The following is a 23795-nucleotide window of genomic DNA, read 5'->3' as shown; positions in this document are numbered from 1 at the left end:
CTTGTTTGTGTGTTTAATTATTTCTATTTGCCAAAAAAGTACTCTGTGAAATGTATTCATAAAAGTGAAAATGTACAGTTTAGATGCATTATACTGAAAGAAACTGTACATAATATAAAGTTTTTAATTTGTCGCACCCATTGTATGTCTCTTCTAAAAACATAAAACAACAAGATTTGTTTCGAAATGATTTCAACACCAGCAATGTTAGCAACTCCTATTTAATCACCCCAGGAAGAACAAAACAAGACAATTGCAGGTTAATAATTAACTTCACTTCCTTAAATGTTAAAGAAAGCCCTATACAGGAGGGCAAACAAATCTCTAGTCAACTTTTCTCAACTCCGGTTAACTTGTACTGACTGATCTGAGCCACTAACTTTACTGCTGGTGATTATTTTTTGGTGACCTGCATGTTTTCACTTTCCTTCAGGTGACAGAGAACATCATCTCCAAACAAACCTTCATAGGTGAGTTTCTCTTTCTACTTCTCACACAAAGAAAACAAAGCAACAAACATGTCTGACAGTCCTTCATTTCCTCTCCTTCTCAGAGGCCAGAACTATGCCTCGCTCCTTCAACAACACGGGGTCAAAGTTCATGACCTCGGTGGCCCAGAGGCCATCCGCCCACTTGACCCTCAGAGACACCAGCTCACAAGGTGAGACATGTTTGTCAGGGGTTCGACTGGTTTATTTTTAGGTCAAGGGTTTAAGGAAGAGACAAAAGTAAAGTAAACTGAAAAATCCAAGAGGCTGTTTTTTGATTGTGTGTTATCACGTATTTCAGGATTAGATGTTTATTAGCTTAGGTTTATGACAGCTGGAATACACCTTTTTTTATTGTGTGTGAAGCAATTAAACCATAAAGAACGAATGCAATAAACAGTATTCACTCCTTGCCTATATATGTCTGTCTGAATGATGCAGACATCTGGAGGGAACAACAGTAAAACACCAAGTGTGCTGATTTGTGTGTATATGCGGAGAAGCATTGGTAAATAACACTAATAACTGCTGGAGTGAGGCATTTATTATGTTATAAAACTTCCCTCAAAAAGCTTTGCATTACTGCTTTAGGAGGAGAAATGTAAGACTCAAGCGATGATGCATGACAGCAAACATTTGAGTGTGGATAGTAGGAGCAGCTGTTGTAAACGCACAAAATATTTTTCAAATTGCATCATCTCTCTGTCAGTGCACATGCCCTATAACATAAACTCAGGATCTGCCAGATAACTGAAATGTAATTTATCTTCCCTTAGGGAACAGGCTGCTCGCTGAAATAAACCCCTTAATCATTAATAGAAGGGCAAGCTGAGGAGCGTAAAAATTTAGTTTGCTGTACAAAGGATCAATTCAGTTAATTTATCAATTAAGTTATTTATCTGCGCAAATTCCACCTTAATCTCAAATATGAAGTGTTTAGTTGTACATTAAATGCTTCAGATTCCTTTTATCTGACCTTCTACTTCAAATAAATGTCACTTCCTCCCAGAGGCTTTTCCTTGGGAAAAAATAAGCTCTATGAACTGGCTCGATCACAAGGTATATCAATGTGTGCGGCAGTTTAACAGATATTTATTAGGACAGCGTTACCGGTAAGAAAAATGTGTTTTTCATGTGTGTGTGTGTGTGTGTGTGTGTGTGTGTGTGTGTTGACCAGACCTTTGTATCATTACATCTGAGACTGGCGTGTGAGCTGAAGGGTGTTGACAATCTGGCAAAGGCCAACTGATGTTATTTCCATTGAGTTGACAAAGGGAGAGGATGGTGTTGTGTAGGTGCGTGTGTGTTTGTGTGTGTGCGTGTGTGTGCGTGTGTGTGTGTGTGTGTGTGTGAGTGTAGGCAAGGAGGAAGAAGGAAGAAAGGGTGAGGTTCACACATTCAGTCTGGATTTCTCATAAGGAAATACAGCAGCAGGAGACTTTGAGGGCTGACTTTTGATGGGTTTTTTTTTTCCAAAAAATCCTATAATCTTTAAGTTGGGTGAGGGACATACTGTGTTTGCCAAGCCAGAGCATAACCACACACACACACACACACACACACACGTCTACAAATCTGAAATATGATAGAAAAGTAGCTATGATGTGAGCAATTACTGTACTGCAGCTGAAACATCCTGTAGGTTTTCCTATGTTGCGTCTGCGGATGTGAATGACTCGACAGACTGAGAGCCGCTGGTGTGCGACTCATCCTTCCTATTTTTCTTCTCACCACTCTTTTCTCCTCCTCACCAACAGGGTTCCCTCCCTACCCGATCCCCACGCCGGGTCTCCACCAGTCCTGTCGCCATGTTGTCCGCACATGGGCCAATCAGAGCTTTGGAGCTCATCTGCACAACATGACCCTGTCCAACGGGAAGCTACGAGTGCCTCAGGATGGGCGGTACTATCTGTACTCACAGGTGATCATACTATAATTTCAGTATTCGACAGTATTCGTATTTTTTTGTGTAGATTTTAAACAAACTTGTGTCTCTTTCCACACAGGGATTTTAACAATAAAACAAAAAAAATATTGTTTACTATAGAATCACTACTACAATTGCACATATATATTTTTTGTTAAATTACAGGACTGCTGAAGTCATGCTAGTTATGGTGATGAATTTACAACTTGACTTCATGTTACGTAAGGCAAAAAACATGCCCACACCTTTGCACAACCCTGCAGGAGGGTGCTTCTTTGCAGGAATTTGTGTGAATTCAGCTTAAGCGAATGCTTCATCCTGTCCGCTTGGCTTCTCTGCTCTGTGTGTGTGGTTCGCAAATGTGCCCCTTTTCAAACCCATTAACCTGCAGCTCACATCTACAAAACAGAGGAGAGAGATGGCTGGTTGCTACATTTTTACAGAGTTCAAACCATTCACTGTTATTGGCCGGGGGCTGCACACAACTGCCCAAAGGTTTACACCAAGAAACACCCCGAACAAACCAAAATATATCAAGAAAATAGGAACATTCTTGTTCGAGTCTATATATTGTTTACTGTCTTTTTAGAGAAATCATGTGTTGTATGTTTTTATATGACAAACAAGATCTTGAAGAAAAATACTGCTCAAATATAGAAAAACTATGCTTTCTTGGTTACATTTGTTAAAGTTCTAAATTAATTCATGTTTTGAATTTTCCAGCAACTTAACTAATCACATAATCATTAAAGCATTGATTTAAAGTACCTCTCAGTGTTTTAGATGCATGCTTTTTAACATTTTGCTTCATTTTGATCATTTCTCTGTTCTGCCTCCTCTAGGTGTATTTTCGTTATCCATCCCCAGCAGCCAGTGACGGAGACCAGCGCAGCGTCAGCCACCAGCTGGTGCAGTGCGTCTACAAGAAAACCTCCTACCCCAGCCCCATACAGGTATGTTATCCCTCTGCACTACACACTAAACAGAGTACATCTACTTTGCCTGATAAAGACTTTTAAACAACTTTTTTACCTTAATTTTCACTTGTGTCCAGCTCCTGAAGGGGGTGGGAACAAAGTGCTGGGCTCCAGACGCCGAGTACGCCCTCCACTCTGTCTACCAGGGAGGACTGTTTGAGCTGAGGGCTGGCGACGAGCTCTTTGTGTCCGTGTCGTCCCCGACGATGGTCAACGCGGACGATTCCTCCAGCTACTTCGGCGCCTTTCGCCTGGACCTCTGAGAGTAAAATATGGAAGAAAAAAAAGGAACAGATGAATAAATTGGTGGGCTGGAGACAATGAGTTAGGGGCCTTTGGAATATCCGTTTATTGGAAAAAGTGTCATTTAGGCAGAGTTGTGGGATGTGGGCCTGGATCCTCAAAGTTTGCTTGGATACACTGAAGGATGGAAAAGATTGAAGGCTTCGCTTGAGTGAAAGAGAAAAGAGCGGATTTCACTCCCTCACTCTCCGTTAGGCGAAACCTAACTGTCGAGGGCAAGATATACAAAGATACATGTGCAATCACGCGAAAATAAATGCGAGGATATCAATTTTCTGCTGACTTTCGGGGGAAGAAATCGCCTTTTGGATGTCAAAAAGAGAAGTAAACCACAGAAAAACATTTAAAACCTTCCTGTCAGATGAGAATCGCCCACATAATTAGGCCACCCTGGTGCCTGTACCCCAAAATAACATGAATCTTAGTATATCTCGCATGCCAGCAGCCTTTTTGCGGGAAGCAATTGGACCCCTCAGATTTGGATTCAAGACCGAAGAATGTACAAATGATAAATCCTCTGCATCCAAGATGTGAGGAAGGACTGTGGAGCGGTAGCAGAAGAAAGTCAAATAATCAAACCAAAGCAAAAAAATTGTGGAATATAACTTTTTTACAGCGTGCCATGAGAGTACTGTACATATGAATGGCTGAGAGTGAGATGTAGACAATGAACTGTGGTAATTTTTAAAGTAATTCATATGTATTTTTTACCGTGACTGGACTTAAAACCACTTGGATTTTACTGAGGCCTCTCTACAGTACTAGAACTATGGATTTTATGCAAAGACATTTTTAGAGGAGATTGTTTCTTTGTACTGGACACAGCAATAAGACTGTGAGAAGCATTATAGAACGCCTTATGAACAAAGCAGAAATGAAAGCAAGGAGGAGGACGAGGCAAACTTTTGTAAATGCCAATAAGAGTGAGCTCAGCAGAAGATAAAAGGAAAGAGAGCGAAAGGGGCTGACAGTGGTATGCAGCCCGACCTGTCTGTGTTGTTGATCTCTCTTCTCTGTTTCACTTTCCCTCGCAATCTTTTGTCTCGTAAAGAACTTAATATCTTGTCTTTCTTGTCAACCCTGTGAAGCTGCATTCAGATTTAATTTAAGGATAATGGTTATGCAATCAACCAGAAAACACGCATGGGAACGCGAAGGCACACACGTGCAGACTAAAACACTAAAAACACTTGCAGAGCACAGTGTTGGTGGTTTTCAAATCAAAAGAAAAAGGTCTAAGTTGCATAAAACACAGTTTTCTCACGTTTCAACCTGCGTCACACACATATACTCACTAACAAGTTGTTTAAAGACTTTGATATCTAAAACAGTTTTCACTTTTGCACCAAATTGTGCAGCATTTTGATTAAGACATTATTTGTCCTGCAAATCACTGATACCAGTTGTTTCAGAGTTTTATCACAACCCAGAAAATAAAAGTTGGTCCACTGGAGAATTGATGGCACACACACACAGACACACACACACACACACAAATAAAATCTGGACAATAAAAGAGAATGACATGAAATTGGAGCAAACTTGCTGTGTTGATAAATTAATAATTGGTCATGAATTACTTTCCCTGTGTTACGTTGAGTTTGTGACAAAATCTTTGTTTTTCTCGCATGCCTCTGGTGCACAAAGAATCCAGAAATGTAGAAAATTGTTGATTGTTTTTTTGTAATAGGGGTTCAAATTTAACAATTGGAAACATTATATCAAAACAGCAGTTTACAATTTTGCACAGTAATCGTGCATAATAATCTAATTCTAACCTATGCAGTCATGATCTTAGTACTTCCCAAACAGATGCATTTTCACTAAAAATCTTATTAAAACATTTCTGCATAAACAGTCTCACACACGGAAAAGAAGTTCGCCGGAGCAGAGTTCAGACATGTGCCTGCCAGACTTATTGTTTGTATGTTTGAAGTGTTTTAGAAAATACAGTTGGAACAAAAATGCACGTGTTTGGGAAGTACTGAGCATACAACTAGATAAACGAACCTTGGATTATATTGCATGAGTGGTGTGAGAGTTTGAAAATGGATGTTTGGATGATAGTTTTGCAGGCCCCTTTTACTCAGAAAATTTCCCCCATTTTGGATTCTTCTTTTACTGTGAAAGCATGCAGTAAAAAAAAGGTCTTTGTCATGGAGTCAGCGTTACATGGGGTGAATAACTGATATACAAATCATCATTTTGTGAGTGAAGTATTCCATTAACTAACAAAAAATAGCTTGACATTTTGGAAAAGATACTTATTCTCTTTCTTGCCAAGAATTAGATGAGGATGAGTGCTAAACTGGTGCCAAAGAAAAAAACAACAGCTAGTCTTGTTAAGTTAAGCTACGCTAAACCATTTGGTGTAAACATCCTCCTTTTGCTCTTTGCATGACAGCATAGAAGCATTGTTTCCCAAAATGTTGAACGATTCCTTTAATATTCAACCGCTAGCCACCTGTTAGCCAGATAAAACTTTTTGCTAAATATGTGCACATCTTGTACTTTCAGACACAACAGATGAGTCCCTCCAATGTGGCTGCCAGTCAACTGGACACACTGATACACACACAAGCAAACATTTTTGCGCCGGAAACACATACATGATGCAAAGTCCCGTTCATCAAGTTCCTCAAGCGAGCACAGAAAAAGGTTACTTTAAGAATGACGCACAACAGATTAAGTAACAAAACACAGACACACACGAAAGTTTTTAAAGCATCAAGAGCGGATATTCACAGACATAAACCATGCACCGACCAGCGCAGACTTAACCCCTGCACGCCTTCTTCTCTGGCACGCACATCTTTGCACTATAAAGGAGATACACACATCACCTCACACCATATCCACAGGCCAGTCCGTGCTCTGCAGACACACACATCATCCAGTGTCACGTCCAGGGTAAAGACACAAATACACACACTCATTTATCCACACTGTCTAGCCTCCCTGTGCCATCTGGTAGCTGTCAGAGATCAGTCGGCAAGCATGCAGGGAGTGTTTGTGTGCACTTGTGTTTTTTCAAAGGGCTCGGTTCACATTGACAATTCATAAAATGAGGTCAAACTAACATATACACTTGTCTTTGTTTGTGTTCCTTCATTTGTTTTCCCTGAGAGGAGAGGATTTATAAACTGACACACACATTTATAAGGTGACATCCAGGCTAAGCCCATCCTTCTCACACTGTGGTTCACACACACCTGTGTATATACTCTATGCAAGGCCACGTAATGCTTTGAGGTTTGTTAGCGAAGCTATGAAAACACAACAACACATCCTGGTTATTTTTCCGTGCAAAGCGTAAAAATTGAGGGCAAATTTCATTTTGTGTTTGATTGCTGTTTTAGCTGCTTTTTTGCTGGGTGGCATGCACCTGGTCACGTTTCGGTTTCTCAGCCCACCAGCACTCCATCACATCACACATACCGAACTCGCCCTCCCTCTGTAAACTTGAGCCTTAGCCAGTTTGTTATCCAGGGTGAACTTCAACAATCATGTGGCCTTCTCTTTCTTGCACTCCGACCAACACAAACAGACCACTGAAGCAGCTCCAGCCACGATGATAATGCAACGCACACACTCATATCACAACAGCCTACAGTAAATCCCCGGGCCAGCTGGGAAAATTTTTGAATTGAATGTGTCTGAGGAGTGTTTGTACTGGACAGTTTTGTAGCTGTGAACATGTGTAGCACATTGTTGCAAAGAAAATAAACAAATATTTGAACTTTCTCTGTGTATGTCGAGATTTACAGTATTGCAGTGTAGTGATGTAGTGAGCAAAGAGAACAACATACGGTTGTAAGCACGGTTTTTGACCATCTGATCTGTATATTTCAACACTTATGGTTAACTTGTGGTTATGTCAAGGCACAAAAAAACACTTGGTTATGGTGAGGAATAGATCCTGTTTTGGCTTAAAATACTTAGTTTTTGGAACCACAATTGCAAGTGGAAATGCTAAGTCTCACAAAAAATGTGGTTTTTGTGGCACGATCTCAGCTGAAAACGCCACTGCTAACTCACTAAACAACACGTGGTTTTGTGCCAAAATCAGGACTGGAAAGACCACCAATGTCTTGTTAAAAAATCTGTTTCAGTCGCACAATCACAGCTGGGCATACTGCCATCTCTTGCTAACCAACAGATGGTTTGGGTGCCAAAATCATGCCTGGAAATGCTGCAAATGTCCCAGTTTTTGGTGGTAAAATCACAGCTGGAAATGTTACCAATGTCTTGATAAAAAAAAATCTCTGTTTTGTGACACAGCCACAGCTGGAAATGCCAGCAACGTCTCGCAAAACAATATCCGGGTTTGGTGGACAATTCCAGCGGCATATGTCACCTATGTCTCACTAAAAACATGGTTTTAGTGGTACAATCACTGTTGCAGATGTTCTGATTGAAAACACCTGGTTTTGGTGCCACAGTCACGACTGGAAATGCCACTGATGTCTCACTAAACAACACCCAGTTTTGGTGGCAAGATCACAGCTGGAGATCATGCTTATTTCTTGCTTAAAAAACACCTGTTTTTGTTGTTTGTCGGTCTGCAGTGGTCTGAGGCTCGGCATCCATCTCACTTAGGTGTCATGCCATTCACAATACCCCTCACTCGATGATGACAAAGTCAGCTCATACAGAAGTAATCATAATAATGTCACTTTCAAAACACTGATGATATATATGAAACAAACGTAACATATTCATGTTTTGCAGAAACGTACAATGACAACATTTTCTCCTTGCGAATGGGCTGTTTTTACACATCTAAGTCGTAAAAAAAATTTATTTTGAAGTCATTTTGATGACTTTTTTTTAAATATATGGTTATGAATTTCACAGTCGTGTAGCTTTTACAACACTTTACGAACATTGGATGTATATAATCTATAATCTAGTTGTTCCTAAACTGGATGTCAGGACACCTCAAATTGGTCACAAGAGGAATCTGAGGGATTACAAAATAACAAATGGGAAAGGAAATAGAAAAAACAAAGATATACTAGATAAATTAGTGTTTGTTTCCGGGGATATCCTCTTCTTCCCTCTTCTTTGCTTTGTGTTTTGTAAAATATTGGATACACCTGTGAATACAGTTGCAAGCAGACGCTGCTTTAATTTAAAGTGGTAATGTGCCAAAACGTTAGGGAACAAACTGATCTAAATGTTATTTTAAACTAGACTTCAATTTCCCCAAGTTCATGCTCATAAAGGACGCATACGCCCTGCTGAAGACAGTGAAAGAACCCCACAGTTCCTGGTCTGCAGCCGACTCCTGACCTTTGACCTCCTTGTGCAGCAGTTGGCCTAGACGTGAAGAAAATGCCTCCAGAGATCCATAAAGTATCCCACTGTTGCAAATAATTGGCAGTTCTGCTGGAATTGAGACCAAAGATCATTTTGTTAACGTCTCATGACTCCAGCTGCTTCGTTAATTAAATTTTTGGATTTTAAATGTTTGTCATCTGGAGCACCCTGCAGAGTGAGCTTCCCGCAGAACTGTCACAAAATGTCGTTTTCTGTTCGATAGTAAATAAATAAGCTACAGGCACACATGCTGTTTTAGTGCCATGCTCTGTTTGCTCTTTAACACATTAAGTATGTGGCCATGTCATCCCAAATCATCGAAATAATTGGAGATGTGTAAATCAAAAGCTGCAAAAAACACAGTTCATCATCAAGCAAATTCAGCAATTAAAATATAAAGTGTTGCACTAAAACAGAGTTTTTATTGTTTTGACTCTCTACTCTGGCTAAAACTAACAAGCAATTAAAGTTACAAGAAAATCACCTAAAAAAATGAAAACTATTAACGAAATGACCATTAAAAAGCGCTAAAAATAAACAAAATCATTTTATATATGTATATATCAGAGTTATGAATGTAGTTTTTCAGAAATTTCCCTATTTTGTCTATAATAATGAATAATCTCCCAACAGCTAATATTCAAGTAACCTTCATGTTACCTTTTACGATTTGTTTTTCTTTTTTTCCCCCCAATTTTCTTGCAAAGTTGCTCATTGCCTTTTTCCCATGTTTTCAGTAGAAATGTCACAGATTCCGGATGTTTAAATGCTTCTGAAAGGCGTCTGAACCCAGCGCAACAAAACTAATGTCAATCCAGGGTCTAAAGGGTTAAATCGCGAGGTGCGTTTGTTTTGGAGAGGAAGAGACCTCTGCGGATAATTCGGCGCCTGATGAAAACCTCCTGGATTATGAACACTAAAGGATCTCTAACGAGTTAACGTTAGATATGAGTAAATCCTACACACTGCTCCTTTAACACATCCATATTTGGTGAACCGTATAGGAGTTTTTACGACCAATCTGGAATATCTCGACTGACCATCTAACCTCAGTTATTTACTTGCGGAAGACCAGATTGAAGGCAGAAAACCACTGAAACAAGTGAGAGAGACGCTTGCAACAATGCAATGTATCACCTAAGTGGTCATAGACCTCAGAGTCACTGACAGGATTTACGAACAAAATACTTACTAAAATAACTTAATCTAAGTTTATATTAACTTCTCCAATTACTTCCAGTCCCTGAACATTCAGAGACTGTGAAAAAATATGGCTGCAATTCTAACAGTGTTCAACCGATGTGGATGTAAACACCCTCAAATTAAAGACTGTTTTATTTCAGATTCAGTGTGCTGGAGGTCAGAGTTAACAAACTGCACTGAAGTCTCCAATTTCCATGAAAACTCATAAAGAAACAGGAGGAAAATTCAAACAAGCACCAAAATTTCCATTCAGATCCAAATCCAGGACCTTTCTTTTTGCTAACCACTGCGCGGCCCAAAGAAATTGCAACCAAGGGGAACAAATTTGATTTTAATTCATGTAAGCAGTGCACTGAAACATGCATGATAGAGAGGAAAACAGCTAATTAAAATCAGACCAGCTGGACAAAAGAGCCTATAGGAGTGTCATTGTATATATGTGAGCAAGGAAGTGTGTGTATGTGTGTGCAGTGATATTTGAAACTAACAGTTAGTGGTCTGCTGTGAATCCAATGTCACAGCCCATACTGCTAAACTTCTGTTTGTCTTAATAAATAATGCCCGTTTTTCACATTTATGTAAAATATTCTTTGTGTCATTACGTCTTGTGTGCGGCTCGGCACAAAGGTGGTTTTCCATTTCTACAGTTGTGTTACCTTAAAAATCGCCAGGCCACGAGTTGCACACATTGTTCATCATTTGTTCTCCATTAGAGCTGGAAAAAGATACTGAGCACTTACTGTGAATCGTACATAAATCAGCACTGAGAGCAGTTTCCAGCTCTGTGCTGTTTAGAGTCCAATCCAAGAACCCTGCTGTGTTTATATTTTGAATAATAGTGCGGCTTGCTGAACATAATTATATATTTCCAAGGGAAATTCATCAAAATCCCAGTTTGAGTTTGACAGACTGGTTGTCCAACAACAATACTTTCTTTTGCTTCAGCTTTGGAGAGGCTGGGGAAAAAAAAACACCAATCAACCACTGTTGGTTACTGGTGGTAAAAATGTAGCTCAGAGATTTATCTACCAACGTTTGTCTGTAATAATTCAACTGTCAAACGTACCCTGTGGATTTTCTTTATTAACAAAGTTATGTTCACATTTATTGTTTCTCACCAAAGTAAATTGTGTGTATCTTTTAAGACAAAAACAGAATCCATCTCCAGAATCCAACCAATTTTTTAATACATTTTAAACCTTCGGTGTTTATATTTATGTTTGCCAACTAACATCCTTCAACTGTCTCGGCTTTTTCTGGTGCATTGTTACATTTCTTAGCAAAGGATAAAAAGATCTCACTCTGATATTGTATTTATAATTCAATTACTGTTCCTTTTTGGTTGTTCAGCTTTGCCCATTTACTATTTTTTTTGCTATAAAAGCAGATCAACAGGTCCTCCAGGTGCAACTGGAAAATTACATTTCTTCTGCCTCCACATATGCTCCAAAAACATGTGCAGCTTATAAAATTTATTGTTGCTAAATAGCAAAAATGACTAGCAAGAAAAGAGATAAATCCACCCCCCAACTGTTAGTGGTGCGTTCAACGCTTGGACCGTGACAAAAGCGCTGTGACATCATGCTGCTAGCATTGATATGGATCACCATATTAACTCATCAGGACCAGATTACCAACACTTACTCACACTTTAATGTGTTCCTGTTGCCAGTTTTTAAAGAGTGTGACTAAATGAAAAACAAAGTTTTTGTCAGCGTAATCACATTTGGCTAACTTATAAAGTTCGACCACCGAAGGACGGAAAATGCAATCCAGACCTCAAGCCCTCCAGAACATTTTATTTCAGAATAAAAGAGAAAAACATAATTGGCTTTGTGAAAACATACTTGGGAATCTAATCTTAAAGTTAAATCAAAGCCTAAAGCATAAACATACTCAAAAAGGGGGCAAGAACTTAGACAATAACTCACATGGAGTACACAATGAGTAGTAACACATGTCACAAATGCAATTTTAAACCACTCAGACATCAACATCCATACCTTGTTTGCTGCAGTTTTACTGCTTAATTTAATTTCGGCTGCTGACAGTTTCTCAGCTGTTTCAAAGATTTCAACAAGCAACTGAATGCTCAGATTTCAATTCTCAGAATCGTTTCCTTGACATTTTTTCCAGTTATTATTATATTTTTTTTGCTCTTAATTTTTTATCTGCTAATATGAACTTAATTCTGTTATCCACATTTTACTAACATATTTATTGTATTTTGAGCTTTGAGTTAGGTTTGAGTTATATACAGTGTTATTGTATCATTTGGGTTTTAACGGTGTTAATGTACTTAATTTTGGTTATGTCATAAGGGGGCAGAGGAGGGGCTACATGGGTTTCTGAGATCTTTTATACTGTAAAACTTTCTTATCTGGTAAGCACTGTGTGTTTAAGCTTGAAAACTTGCCGTATTCATACAGATTAATATATTATTTTATTATAAAAACATGGGTAAAAAAATGCCTCAAAGGGTCACAAGAGCAGTTTCTGAATATGAAATACGGATACGGTGTGTATTTCTCTGTGGACTGACCCTTTTGATACTCTCATAGTATTTATATAGCACCTATACCTGCTTTATATTAAAAAGAAATGGAAATCAGACTTTTTACAACATGGGACCTTCGAAATAAATTATTTTGGGACCAACTTTCCAAAACAGTCCAGGCAGCAGCTGTGATTGACTACAGGCGCTCTCTCAACTTAAAGTTTGGCACCATAATCATACGCTAACATGTGTGTTACTGTACCGACAAGTAGTCCCCCAAGCCATTTAAATAACAAATGTGTTTTTAATCAATTGGCCTAGTTGAAAGGTTAATCCAGAACTGGAGCACACCTTTGGTCTGTGTCTTGCAGGAAATTTGGTTTCTGGGGAAATCCACTAATTTGTGAAAAATGCAGAAACTGTCAGTACGTTTGACCCCATGTGAATCTACCATGTCTGTAATTTGTCAAGTAAAAATTCCAGCGCAAATTGCCAACGATAATTTTGTAAAGATGGAGGTCTCATGATAATACTGCTCTTGTGCAAACTGAGCTCAAATCGACTGCAGCTATAATTCGGCTTTGGCAGGATTTTTTTTCATTTTAATTCTGTGTAATGTGAATGCAGGAGTGAAATAAATAAAGGAAAGTTTTATATTACAAATAGTGTGCCTCTCCATGGAGACCAATGAAGAGGAACAAAAACAGAAAATGTTAGAACACTTTATCCACGTGTTTCATTGTTTTGTAGTGACTTGGGAAACAAACAATTTCTATGAAATGTGTTGTGAATTTCAGACTTGGCTTTATTCTATCGCTGCCATTCAGTTCAGAGGGTAGTTCATCATTATTATACAAAGTAACATCATAAATATCCCCTACAAATAGGTCTCAAACCTTTGAGCCCTCTGCTGTTTTCTCTGCTTCTAACTCCATTTATTTACAAGCTTAAAACATAGTCACTGCATGTCTTACTTTGGCATTATACTAACAAAGCAAGAGACACCTTTTAATAAATTAATACATTAAATTATTTATAAATTGAGGACTGTTTGGTTATAGATAAATGGCTTGGCTTCAGTTGATATGTCACTGGTACTATGCATGTTCACTGTCACTTTTTTTTGTAAAGATAAAAATTTGTTTTGCATGTTTGTGAGTTTTCAACATGCAGCAAATTCTGGAATATTAATGGATAAAGGAGAGTGTCTTTAGTGTTTAGAAATAAGAGTAATGTTATTGGGATATTTTTCAGTGTTCAGCAGTTTTGTTTAAAAAAAACTGGAAGAGTTTATTTTTTGTTTGTTTTTGTTATCGTTTTTAAATTTGAACAGACATGTTTCGAGTATTGTTACTACAGTTTCAATCCTGCTTTATAATAATTATAATACACTCGGTTTATAGAGCACTTTTCATGCAAGAGATGCAGCTCAAAGTACTTCATAATAAAGATGCAACACAAAAGCAAAAGGGACAATAAGATAATAAGACAGTTGATTATGAATCATGTAAGTGAAGGTAAAAAGTACAGAGAAGAGTAAATGAGAGATAAAATAATATAAAATATATAATAAGGACTGTATCAATAATGGACTTAGAGGATGTAGAAGGACGGCAGGTCAACAAGGTGGATGCATTTTTGTTGTTTCGCTATCAAGGGGGATGCATCCCCCCTCAAATCACCCAATGCAAACAACCCAGCAGTTTATAAAGGTGCTGAAATTAGCTCCACCTTCCCCAGCTGCAACATTTTCTGATGCTTTCTTGATGCTGACTTTACACACTAATGCATTAATCATAATGCAGTTTGGTTTTTTTTTGCTTGATGACTGCTTTTACTTTTAGCACTTTTGAGTATATGATATGATGATATGATGCTAAGTCTTTTGTAGTTTTACGTAACCTTTTAAATGTAGGACTTTTACGTATAACAAAGTATTTTACACTGTGGTATTACTACTGCTTCTGAGATAATGATTTTAATACTTCTTCCACCGCTGACTGCAATGTCCCAATAGCACAAGAAAAAAAGACTGCACAATGAGTCAGGCAATAACACTGGCCAACATTAGCCACCAGTCGTACCTGAACAGGTAAAACTGTAACAGCAGAGTGTGCATGCATCATGGGTGCATTTATTGCTTATCAGCTCATCTTTTAATTAAGAGAATGTGATATTTCTCCTAATTCAAACCAGAAACAGACAAGCTTAAAGTGTCTGATATGTTTAATAAAAATCATCCCTTTGCTAAAAAAAATTCAATCTTTACTAAAAGTTTAACATCATAAAGACTAAAAGCAGAACAATAGGAGGGAGCAGAGATGGAGAGTAGGTTTGGGGGCCAAAACTGCTTCGACATCTCCCTGTCAAACTCAGAACTTAAGTGTCTGTGGATCAGATTCTGTACTGTGTCAGAGACAGAACCAGCAGCTGTGTTTCTCTGGACCGAAGCCAAAAACACGTCAGTGGTCTTAACAATGTCAGTGTGTTCTTAGGCGTGTCGCTCTGGGTGTGCGTGGGTGTGAATGAATCGCAAAGCATCTGTAAGTTGGTTATGTTATGTATACAACAACACAAAATATCCACCTACCTCCTATCTAAGATGCAGCAGTTGCATTCGATGCCCTCTGATCGACTTCAATGACGTCGAGGAGCTCTACAGAGGGGGCAAAAAAAAACAATGTTCGTTAACATGTAAAAATCAAAATCATGCTAGTAAAAATGTGAATTTAATCCCTTAAATTTTGTTCCTGAGAAATCATGTTCATGAGGATGAGATTGGCAAGGTCACAGTGACCAATTAACAATCAAACTCTGATCACTTCATTGTTGAGATCCAAGTGGACATTTGTGCCAAAATTCTTTCAAGGCATTTGTGAGAGTTAAGAGTTATAGAGAATCTAATGGACTCAGGTCACAGTGACCTTTACCTTTGACTTCTTACCACCAAACTCTAATCAGTTGGTTGTTAAGTCCAAGAGAACGTTTGTGCCACATTTTTAAAAACTCTTATGGCGTTCCTGTGATATCATGAATGAGATAGCAAGGTCACAATAACCATTAACCATCAAAATCTAATCTGTTGATTGATAAATCCAAGTGGATGTTTGCGCCAAATTTGAAAAAATTCTCTCAAAGCATTTGTCACATATTGTGTTAATAAGAAGGGGACACACAATGTAAAACCCAGAAACATAATTGATTCAATGGTAAGGATAACATTTTAAAATGATAAGTTTATAAAACTATTTTGCAATGGCATACAGGCTTAAAAAAATACAACCTAAACTGTAACACAGCAGATTTTTTTCTCTGTGAAATGTGTTTTTCATTGGATGCACACAAAATAGCAGTTAAAGATATAAAGCCCTTCACATCTTACACTTACGCCTGTAGCCAATCGATCATCAGTTCATATGACCCACCCAGGCTTTTATTTTTCAATAAATAAAGAATCACATGTGGATCCACACCAAAGGCCGGGGTTAAGAAAGGACTTATGATGACTTGGTACATGCAGATTGACATACAGTTAACATTAGCTCTGGCTTAACTTAATGTCTTGCTGATGTTGAAATGGGTATTATCATAAACCAGATCCATGCAATCTACGCAACTCTCGGATAAAGTCAAAGCCACATAAAAAAGATACAAGAACTACTGCAACTTATCAAATAAACAAGCAGAGACAGGCTTGTTTTCATGTCCACAAAACACAATTAATACCAGGATGAAGTAACTGAGAGAGTAATACAGAGGGCTCACAAACACGCTGAAAAAGTGGTTTTTCCTCGTGATTTGGTGAACAAAGGGACAGTGTACGTAAAGAAGGTTCAGTTTTATTATCCTGCAGAGGAGATAAGAATGTGTGTAATTTAAGCAGAGTATGTGCACGTGTGCGTGTCCTCCGCTGCACAGGCAGCGTGTAGATACATCCATGATAACGTCACACGAATTAAACATAAACTGGAACAAGAGAAGTGTGTGTGTGTGTGTGTGTGGAAGATGAGGAAGATGTGTGTACATGTGAATGATTGCATCTTAAGTTATTTTTACTCATGCTGTATACATAAATGAGATTTTTACTATTGGAAAAAGTGACTGTTGCTCTGTCAAGGTCTTGCAGTTATTATGTTGCACATCCCACTGACTAATTATTTTTCAAATCCTGCACAACTGTATAGCTAATTCTATTCTGAAACTACTATATTTAACATATTTTTTATGTAATAGTACTAAAAAAATCTATTTATATTTAAGTTCTCGAGTGTTGCAGTTCTTTGCCTTATTTATCTAATCTATAATATCTTTATATGTGTATTTAATTTATGCACCAAAAACACAAACAATTCTTTAAGTGGAAACTACTTGGCAATAAACCTTTTTCTGATCCTGATAGCTCATCATAGGAATTTACATCTTGACTCAGCACTACAGGAGTTAATGGATGTGTTTGTATTTTAAGGCACTGTTGGGTTTGAATTATATACCTAATTCTTTATTGTGAAAGACATAATTTTATATAATTATTATTATTTTTTATACAATTTTTATTTATTTTTAACACTATGTCAAGGAGGGTGACAAGTTTTGCAAGAAAGAGGTTTTTTCAGAATTGCCTTTGCTAGATCATAAAAAGTAAATACTGCGGTTGTAGCTAGTTGAATACACAGACAAAAGCTCAGTAAAGGCTGGGCGGTGTGGCCAAATAATGAAACCTGTATTTTTTTTTCAACCTTAGTAATGATTCACAATTTTATTTTTGACTCACGGCAGTTGATGAAGTCATATATCTATTTTACTTTTTAATGAAATTAACCTGTTTGTGCATGTTGTATTAACTCAATTTTGACAACACAAACTTGAAAAATGGTGCAAAAGCAAACACAATCAGATTAATTCAATATGGTGTACTGTAAAATTTAATGTTAATGTTAGGTCAGCTCTGATGAGAGTCACAAACATGTTTGGCCCACTGCAGGTCTTTTGTCATGACTTAACCGGTCTCCGTCGACGATCTGTCATGGTCGAAACAACTTTTGCTTTTATTATGATTTCACTACTACAATAAAAGCTTTTAAATATTTCCTTCCTCGTTTTCTACAGTTCTGGAGTGCCTCGATTGCCTTCCTGTCTGTCCTGTTGTTTCCCTTTCTCCGACATAAGGTTTTAATCTACGTTTGATTGCACAGAGCAATCAGCAATCTCTTTTTTGAAAGTGCCGGCTCTTTTCCAAACAGTTTCCAGTAGTGTGAAATAAACCATGTGGCTCATCAGGTTAGTTGAGGTGAAAGGAGCATCTGTAAAAATGAAAGCTGACAGTGCAAACAGAAATCCACAGAGGCCAATCAAAAGATAGCGGAAAGGTTTATAAACCAAATGCAAACTACTGCTTAACAAAGCATTTTTGGATTATCCTCCTGCATATTCCTTCAAGGGAAATAATTTGTTTGGCAATAGCTTAGCGAAAAATAGTTGTGTTTGTGTTGCCATGAGTCTGTGAATGGATACGACACACTTGGATAATGCTGCACAGGGATTTTCAGAAAGTTTTTCCAGACGTTTTATCACCCTTTCGTTCCAAACTGGTGGGTCGCAGTCCAAAAGTAGGTCGCAGGTCCATTCTGAATGGACCACAAGTGACCCCTGAACATGCCAAGTTTGTAAAAACATACTTTCTTTTTTAGTACAGAGGTACAGACTTTGATAAGGGCCTCATTTATCAACAGAAACTATTTTATTGCCCTGTTCTTGGTATTAGTTGACTTATTAACACGGTGAAACCTGGTCTGATACATGTTTTCATATGCTGCATTCACAAGCATTTTAAATATTTGAAACTTGAGAAAATTGTTTAAATTCTTTCAAAAACACGGTAAAAGGGCAATGAGCAACTTACAAGAAATCACCAAAGGCTGACAAGAAAAATAACCTGAAAAAAGTAAAATTATATCATTATAATTATATATCTAAAATTATGTTACAGTGATACAAAGATTTTTAGCACTTACTTTTAGGTAATTTCCTTGCTTTTTTTACTTTTTTGTGTGCTAATTTTCAGGAAATTTCTTGTACCTTTACTAATGTCTTTTCTTTCATAAAATTGAATATGTCATAATTTATCTTATGTGTGGAACTAATGACAAAGTAGTGTATTTGCACTACTTGCGACATACTTTCACTTTTTGGGCACTCCGCTCTCCTTATGCCATTTGATAGAAAACCTTTTCTGGGACCACAGAGAGTCTAGGGAGTATTTTATTGCTTTAGGGTAAACTATTCTCTTAACAACCCAACATGTATTTTGAGATGCAAGACAAACAAATAACACTGTAATCAAATGCAACCATCACCTTCAGAAACACTGCATGCAACTAACAAAGGACGTCTGCTTTACTTTCAGGGCCCAGACGGACTTTCTGATTAATGGAGGCCATCGGTCATACTACACACTTTATCTACTTTTCTCTGACCCGCTGTGTTTTTATAAGAGTGTTAACAAAAAGACCTATTGGTTTTTTTAACCTGCCCCCCCCCCAAAATACAGAACCACCCTTCCTGACACAAACCACCCAGCCACCTACATACAGTGGTTATCTCCATATCAGCATTCTCCTCATACTGCACCCGCTTTCCCTCCGTCTCCCTTTCTCACATACATGTGCACACACACACACAGACACGAACACACACACACTTACACAACCCATCCATCATGGCGCTGTCACACACCCTTCATATCAACAGTGCTGCCGTTTTCTCCACGTCTCCTGCATTATTACCAAACACACTTTGTGTTTTCCTAAGAACCAGCCAGGAAATTAGTTTCATAAAGCTGCACTACGCGTGCGCACGCACGCATGCACGCACACAAGCATGCACGCACCCACCCACACACACACACACACACACACACACACACACACACACAAAACCCAAAACATCCTGAAGAGACTAAGTGGGGCCAGACAAGCGCTCAACCTGACACACACACACAGTTTTTTTAGGAGAACAATACTACTGTGTAAACCCTGCGGCCCCAACTACCGGCCATTGGGAATGGGAATTTCAGAATCAGTGGGAGTGGTGCGATCAGAATACCTTGCAGGGCACCTAAACAATGCAGTTATTCCTACAATAAAGCAACAAACATTATTAAGCCTTTGATAAGGTCTTTAAAGCAGCCCCCTCTTGGCACACAAAGGGTTTGTCGCAGGAAGCTGCAGGAAACAACCCGTGGAGAATGAGAAAATGAAAAGCCGTGTGGCTCAGAGCTGTTGCTTTTTCACACACACGTGAAGAGGGTTGTCATGGAAATCAAAGTTCCACAGTCGATTTGGAAATGGAGACAGTTCGGCGAGCAAAGATATCAGCTTCACTGAATGGATCTTATTGTGCACTGAACTGAAACGAAATATTCTATTTGAAAAATGTCTATTTCCATTAACAGGACACTTTCTAGTCAAATAAAATCACTATAAACTGAGAATTTTTGTAGAAGCTGAATAATGTTATCACTTGTTTGCATGAATCTTGGTAAGAGAGGCAGGTAAAGCAGAGATAACTACTCAAACATGATCAGAAAAAGGAGTATGAGGCAGAGAAGGATCAAGCAGGTGAGATGACAAGAGGAGCTACTAATAAATCATCCTTTACAGACGGCTGCTGATGTTTTTGAATCAGCGTGCATGCATATGTTGGCCAATAAGCAACAAGAAATAGCAGTACAGAAATGCCAAACATTTTAAATACGTTACCAGTTAACAACGCACAATGAAGTGTGCCAAAATTCAATAAACTATTACATACTGTAGTTTATCCACCAAAGAGAACTGACGTGTTTATTTCTCCAAAAAGCCCCACTCAGTACATCATCAAAGTCAATATTCTATTATTCCAAAAACTAACTAACTAAAAAAATAGTGAATCATTATCGGATAATTTAAAGCTGAAGTGATCAATATTTCTATGTAAAGAATGGATTAAATGATTGTGTATAATGTGAACATGGTAGTCTCTCAGTGCTTTTTGTTTGGATTTATCCACAAAATGTTACTGTTTTGATTCACTGTTTCTGCCCTAAAAAACTTATTTCCAGACGCAGCAGAAGTTTTCAACAAAAACAAAACAAAATAAAAAAAGCTTTACAAACACAGATCACTTGCAAAAAGATTTCTAAATTCACAAGAAAAGTTACTAAGGGATTAACAGGATTATCTCAGAATTATGAGAAAAGTTATAATGGACAAAAATTTCTGCTCTGTTTTTGTGAACTAACGTAATTATTATCTCATAACTCCAAAAGAAATTTAATGTGAAAAAATATTCACCCTGTTTTCCTTTATTAACCAGAGTATTATCTAAGAATTCTGGGAAAAAAAATAATTAAAAAAAATACTGGCTCTATTTTTCTTAATTAATAAGATTATTATCTCAAAATTATGAAAAAAAGTGAAAAAAAATATTTTACCTGTTTTCTAAATTAACAAGATTATTATCTTATTATTAAGAATTGTGAGAAATGTTGTTGGAAACTTTGCTTTGTTTTACTTACTGTCTTACTGTCTAGTTAATTCAGGAAAACTATAGAACAGAAAAGCAGGGCACATATTTTTTCTCAATTGAGCGCTCCTCGATTATGCTTCTAGCAAGTGTGAATAAAAAGAGAAGTGAGGTTATTCTTTAAAACACAGTAGCTGTCAGTAGACCACACACATACCAATTGGATTTATATAATCTTTCATAAGTGCAATTATCTTTCACTTGCAATTGGTGTAATTTTTTTTCACAGTAGAGTATGCACCTTATTTTTGACTATTGCACCTTGCTTTTTTTTTTAACTATTTATATTATTCTTTTTGTTTGCTTGCTTATCTTGTACACACCTTGCTGCTGTAAAAATGCAAATTTCCCCATCGTGGGACTAATAAAGGATCTTATCTTAGTATAGAAAGGTGGGCACCACACTGCTGCTTGCCACACGCAACACAAGAAGATAACTTTTGTGCTCTAGTATTATATCAAGGTTAACAAAGCTGAAAAAAAGCACTTTAATACATAACAGGTGCTGTTTATACAAAGAAAGAGCTCTCTGGAGAAACTTTAAATCACATTATCTTTGTGGTTGAAGGGAGAGACAGTAAGGGATTTTCCTGACAATCAAACGCTGAATGAGATGGAAGAATATGATGGAAACATGGACAAAGTTTTGTTGGATATGCATGCCTGCACAGGCCTCTAGTTAACCAGCCATACGGGCTCTATAAATCCATGACAACTATAATAATCCTTTGTCAAATATCAACTGGACTTTGGGTTAATAAAACCCACATCTGCAGAGGGTTTTGGAAAGGCTAAATAACGGCCAGACTGAGAATGGGATCAATATGTGGGGAGCGTTGAAGTGTCTGTAGCATGGCGTTGGATATGAAAATAAACTTGACTAGAGGTCACTGCGATAGCAATCTGGGCCACATTATGGAAAGTTTGAGAAAATAAAAAAAAATATTTAACGAACAGAAAACGGCTTCAGTGTAGACTTTCAGCCATATTGGAACTAATCAAGTGTGATTAAAATTCTTGTCAATATTCTGATGGACAGCTATTACAGTATGAATGTGGGGTGTGTTCAAACATTTAATGGATGTGGAAGCATGCAGAGTGAAAGAGTGGATCACAGTGGCAGCGTTTATTCACTGAGTGACAGGCGTGACCGGTTCCTGCTACAAATAAAGTCCAGTGGTTGTTTTTGTAACTGTATTCCAGGGTACATTCAAAACACTTTAACAGTGTTTCGACTAAGATGAAAACAAGCGCTAAAGTTGGCAGTATAATCAAGAGTAGGATAGTGAGTTGGCCAATATTATTTTTGAGTAAAAAAAAATTTTTTTTTTTTTTTTTGCAAGAAATGAACTGCTCTGATTATCATCACACAATTCTGAGGAATGTTAAAAATGCTAACAAAGATGTTTTAAGTTAAATGTGATTTTAAGGGTGTCTGTGGATTAGGTTTTCGCTACAGAATGAGTAAAGAAACTTTTTTTTCTTTTAAGAGATTGCCTTATGGTTACTTACCATTTCCCCCCACTGGCCTTTCCTTGCAAGATGTCATCCAAAGAGAAATGTACTGGCAAGGGCAAGACCTAAAATGACCACAGAACAACATAAAACAACTACAAAGAGACACAAAAAGACTACACAAAGATGCAACACTGTTACAATGAGGGAAAAAAAGACCACAATGACTATGAAAAAGGTAAAACAACCACTAAAAGATACAAAATGGCTACAAAGAAACACAAAGCAACAACAGAAAGATGCAAAACAGCTGCAAAGAGACAGGGAGAAACTCAGGAAAACAAAGAGGGGGGGCAAAACGAGACTCAGGACTACAGAAAAGGGTGAAAAGAAAAACAGAATGACCACAAAGAGACTTGCAATACCTGAGTAAAATGGAAAAAAAAAACATAAAGCAAGACAAAATCACAAAAAAGAGACACAAAGCAACTATAAAAAGATGCTTAACAGCTGCAAAAGACTCACAACACCAAAGAAAAAAGGGGGAAAATATACATATAGCTACAGAGATTTAAAACGACTACGAAAAATACCCATAAAGTGACACAAAATGATTATGAAGCGATGCAAAGCAACAGTAGACACAAAAGTACAAGGAGATGCATTACAACTACCAAATGTGGCAAAACAACTACAAATACACACAAACTGACTCCTAACCCACCCATCCTTTTACCATATAACACTGTGTACAAAATAACCATTATCACATGTACAGCTTTCTACTGAAGTAGGAGCCCACACAGATGTGTGGCTGATTAAACTTTTCAACTTCTCTGACATTTCTTTTTTAAACTTTTAACTTTTAGAGAAGTACAAATTGTTCCTTTATGGTTTTATTGGTATATGCATGGAGTCTGGTGGGCCTCACATAACTACCAACACTTTAATTGGAGTAGAGATCTAATTAGCCAGAATAACTAACACCCTACAAAAACAAACTCCAAACAACTCACTCCAATAACATTTAACAAATACACATTAAAGCATAAAAATATAAA

General features: G+C 37.6%; 1 protein-coding gene across 1 annotated transcript in view; it reads left to right on the top strand.

Moving 5' to 3' along the window:
- The window catches only part of tnfsf10l (TNF superfamily member 10, like), a 66936-nt gene extending 59498 nt beyond the window's left edge, over nt 1-7438 (top strand). The window contains exons 3-7 of the mRNA XM_042512437.1: nt 434-470; nt 554-661; nt 2246-2409; nt 3258-3368; nt 3470-7438. Of these exons, the coding sequence (XP_042368371.1) occupies nt 434-470; nt 554-661; nt 2246-2409; nt 3258-3368; nt 3470-3655 (606 nt within the window). The 3' untranslated portion in view covers nt 3656-7438. The remainder of the gene's footprint in view (nt 1-433; nt 471-553; nt 662-2245; nt 2410-3257; nt 3369-3469) is intronic.
- The last annotated feature ends 16357 nt before the right edge of the window (nt 7439-23795 follow it).

This window comes from Plectropomus leopardus, chromosome 23, assembly GCF_008729295.1.
Source record: "Plectropomus leopardus isolate mb chromosome 23, YSFRI_Pleo_2.0, whole genome shotgun sequence".
Classification (NCBI taxonomy): domain Eukaryota; kingdom Metazoa; phylum Chordata; class Actinopteri; order Perciformes; family Serranidae; genus Plectropomus; species Plectropomus leopardus.
Note: the sequence above shows the minus strand (reverse complement) of the source record. Positions and strands in the feature narration are given on the sequence as shown.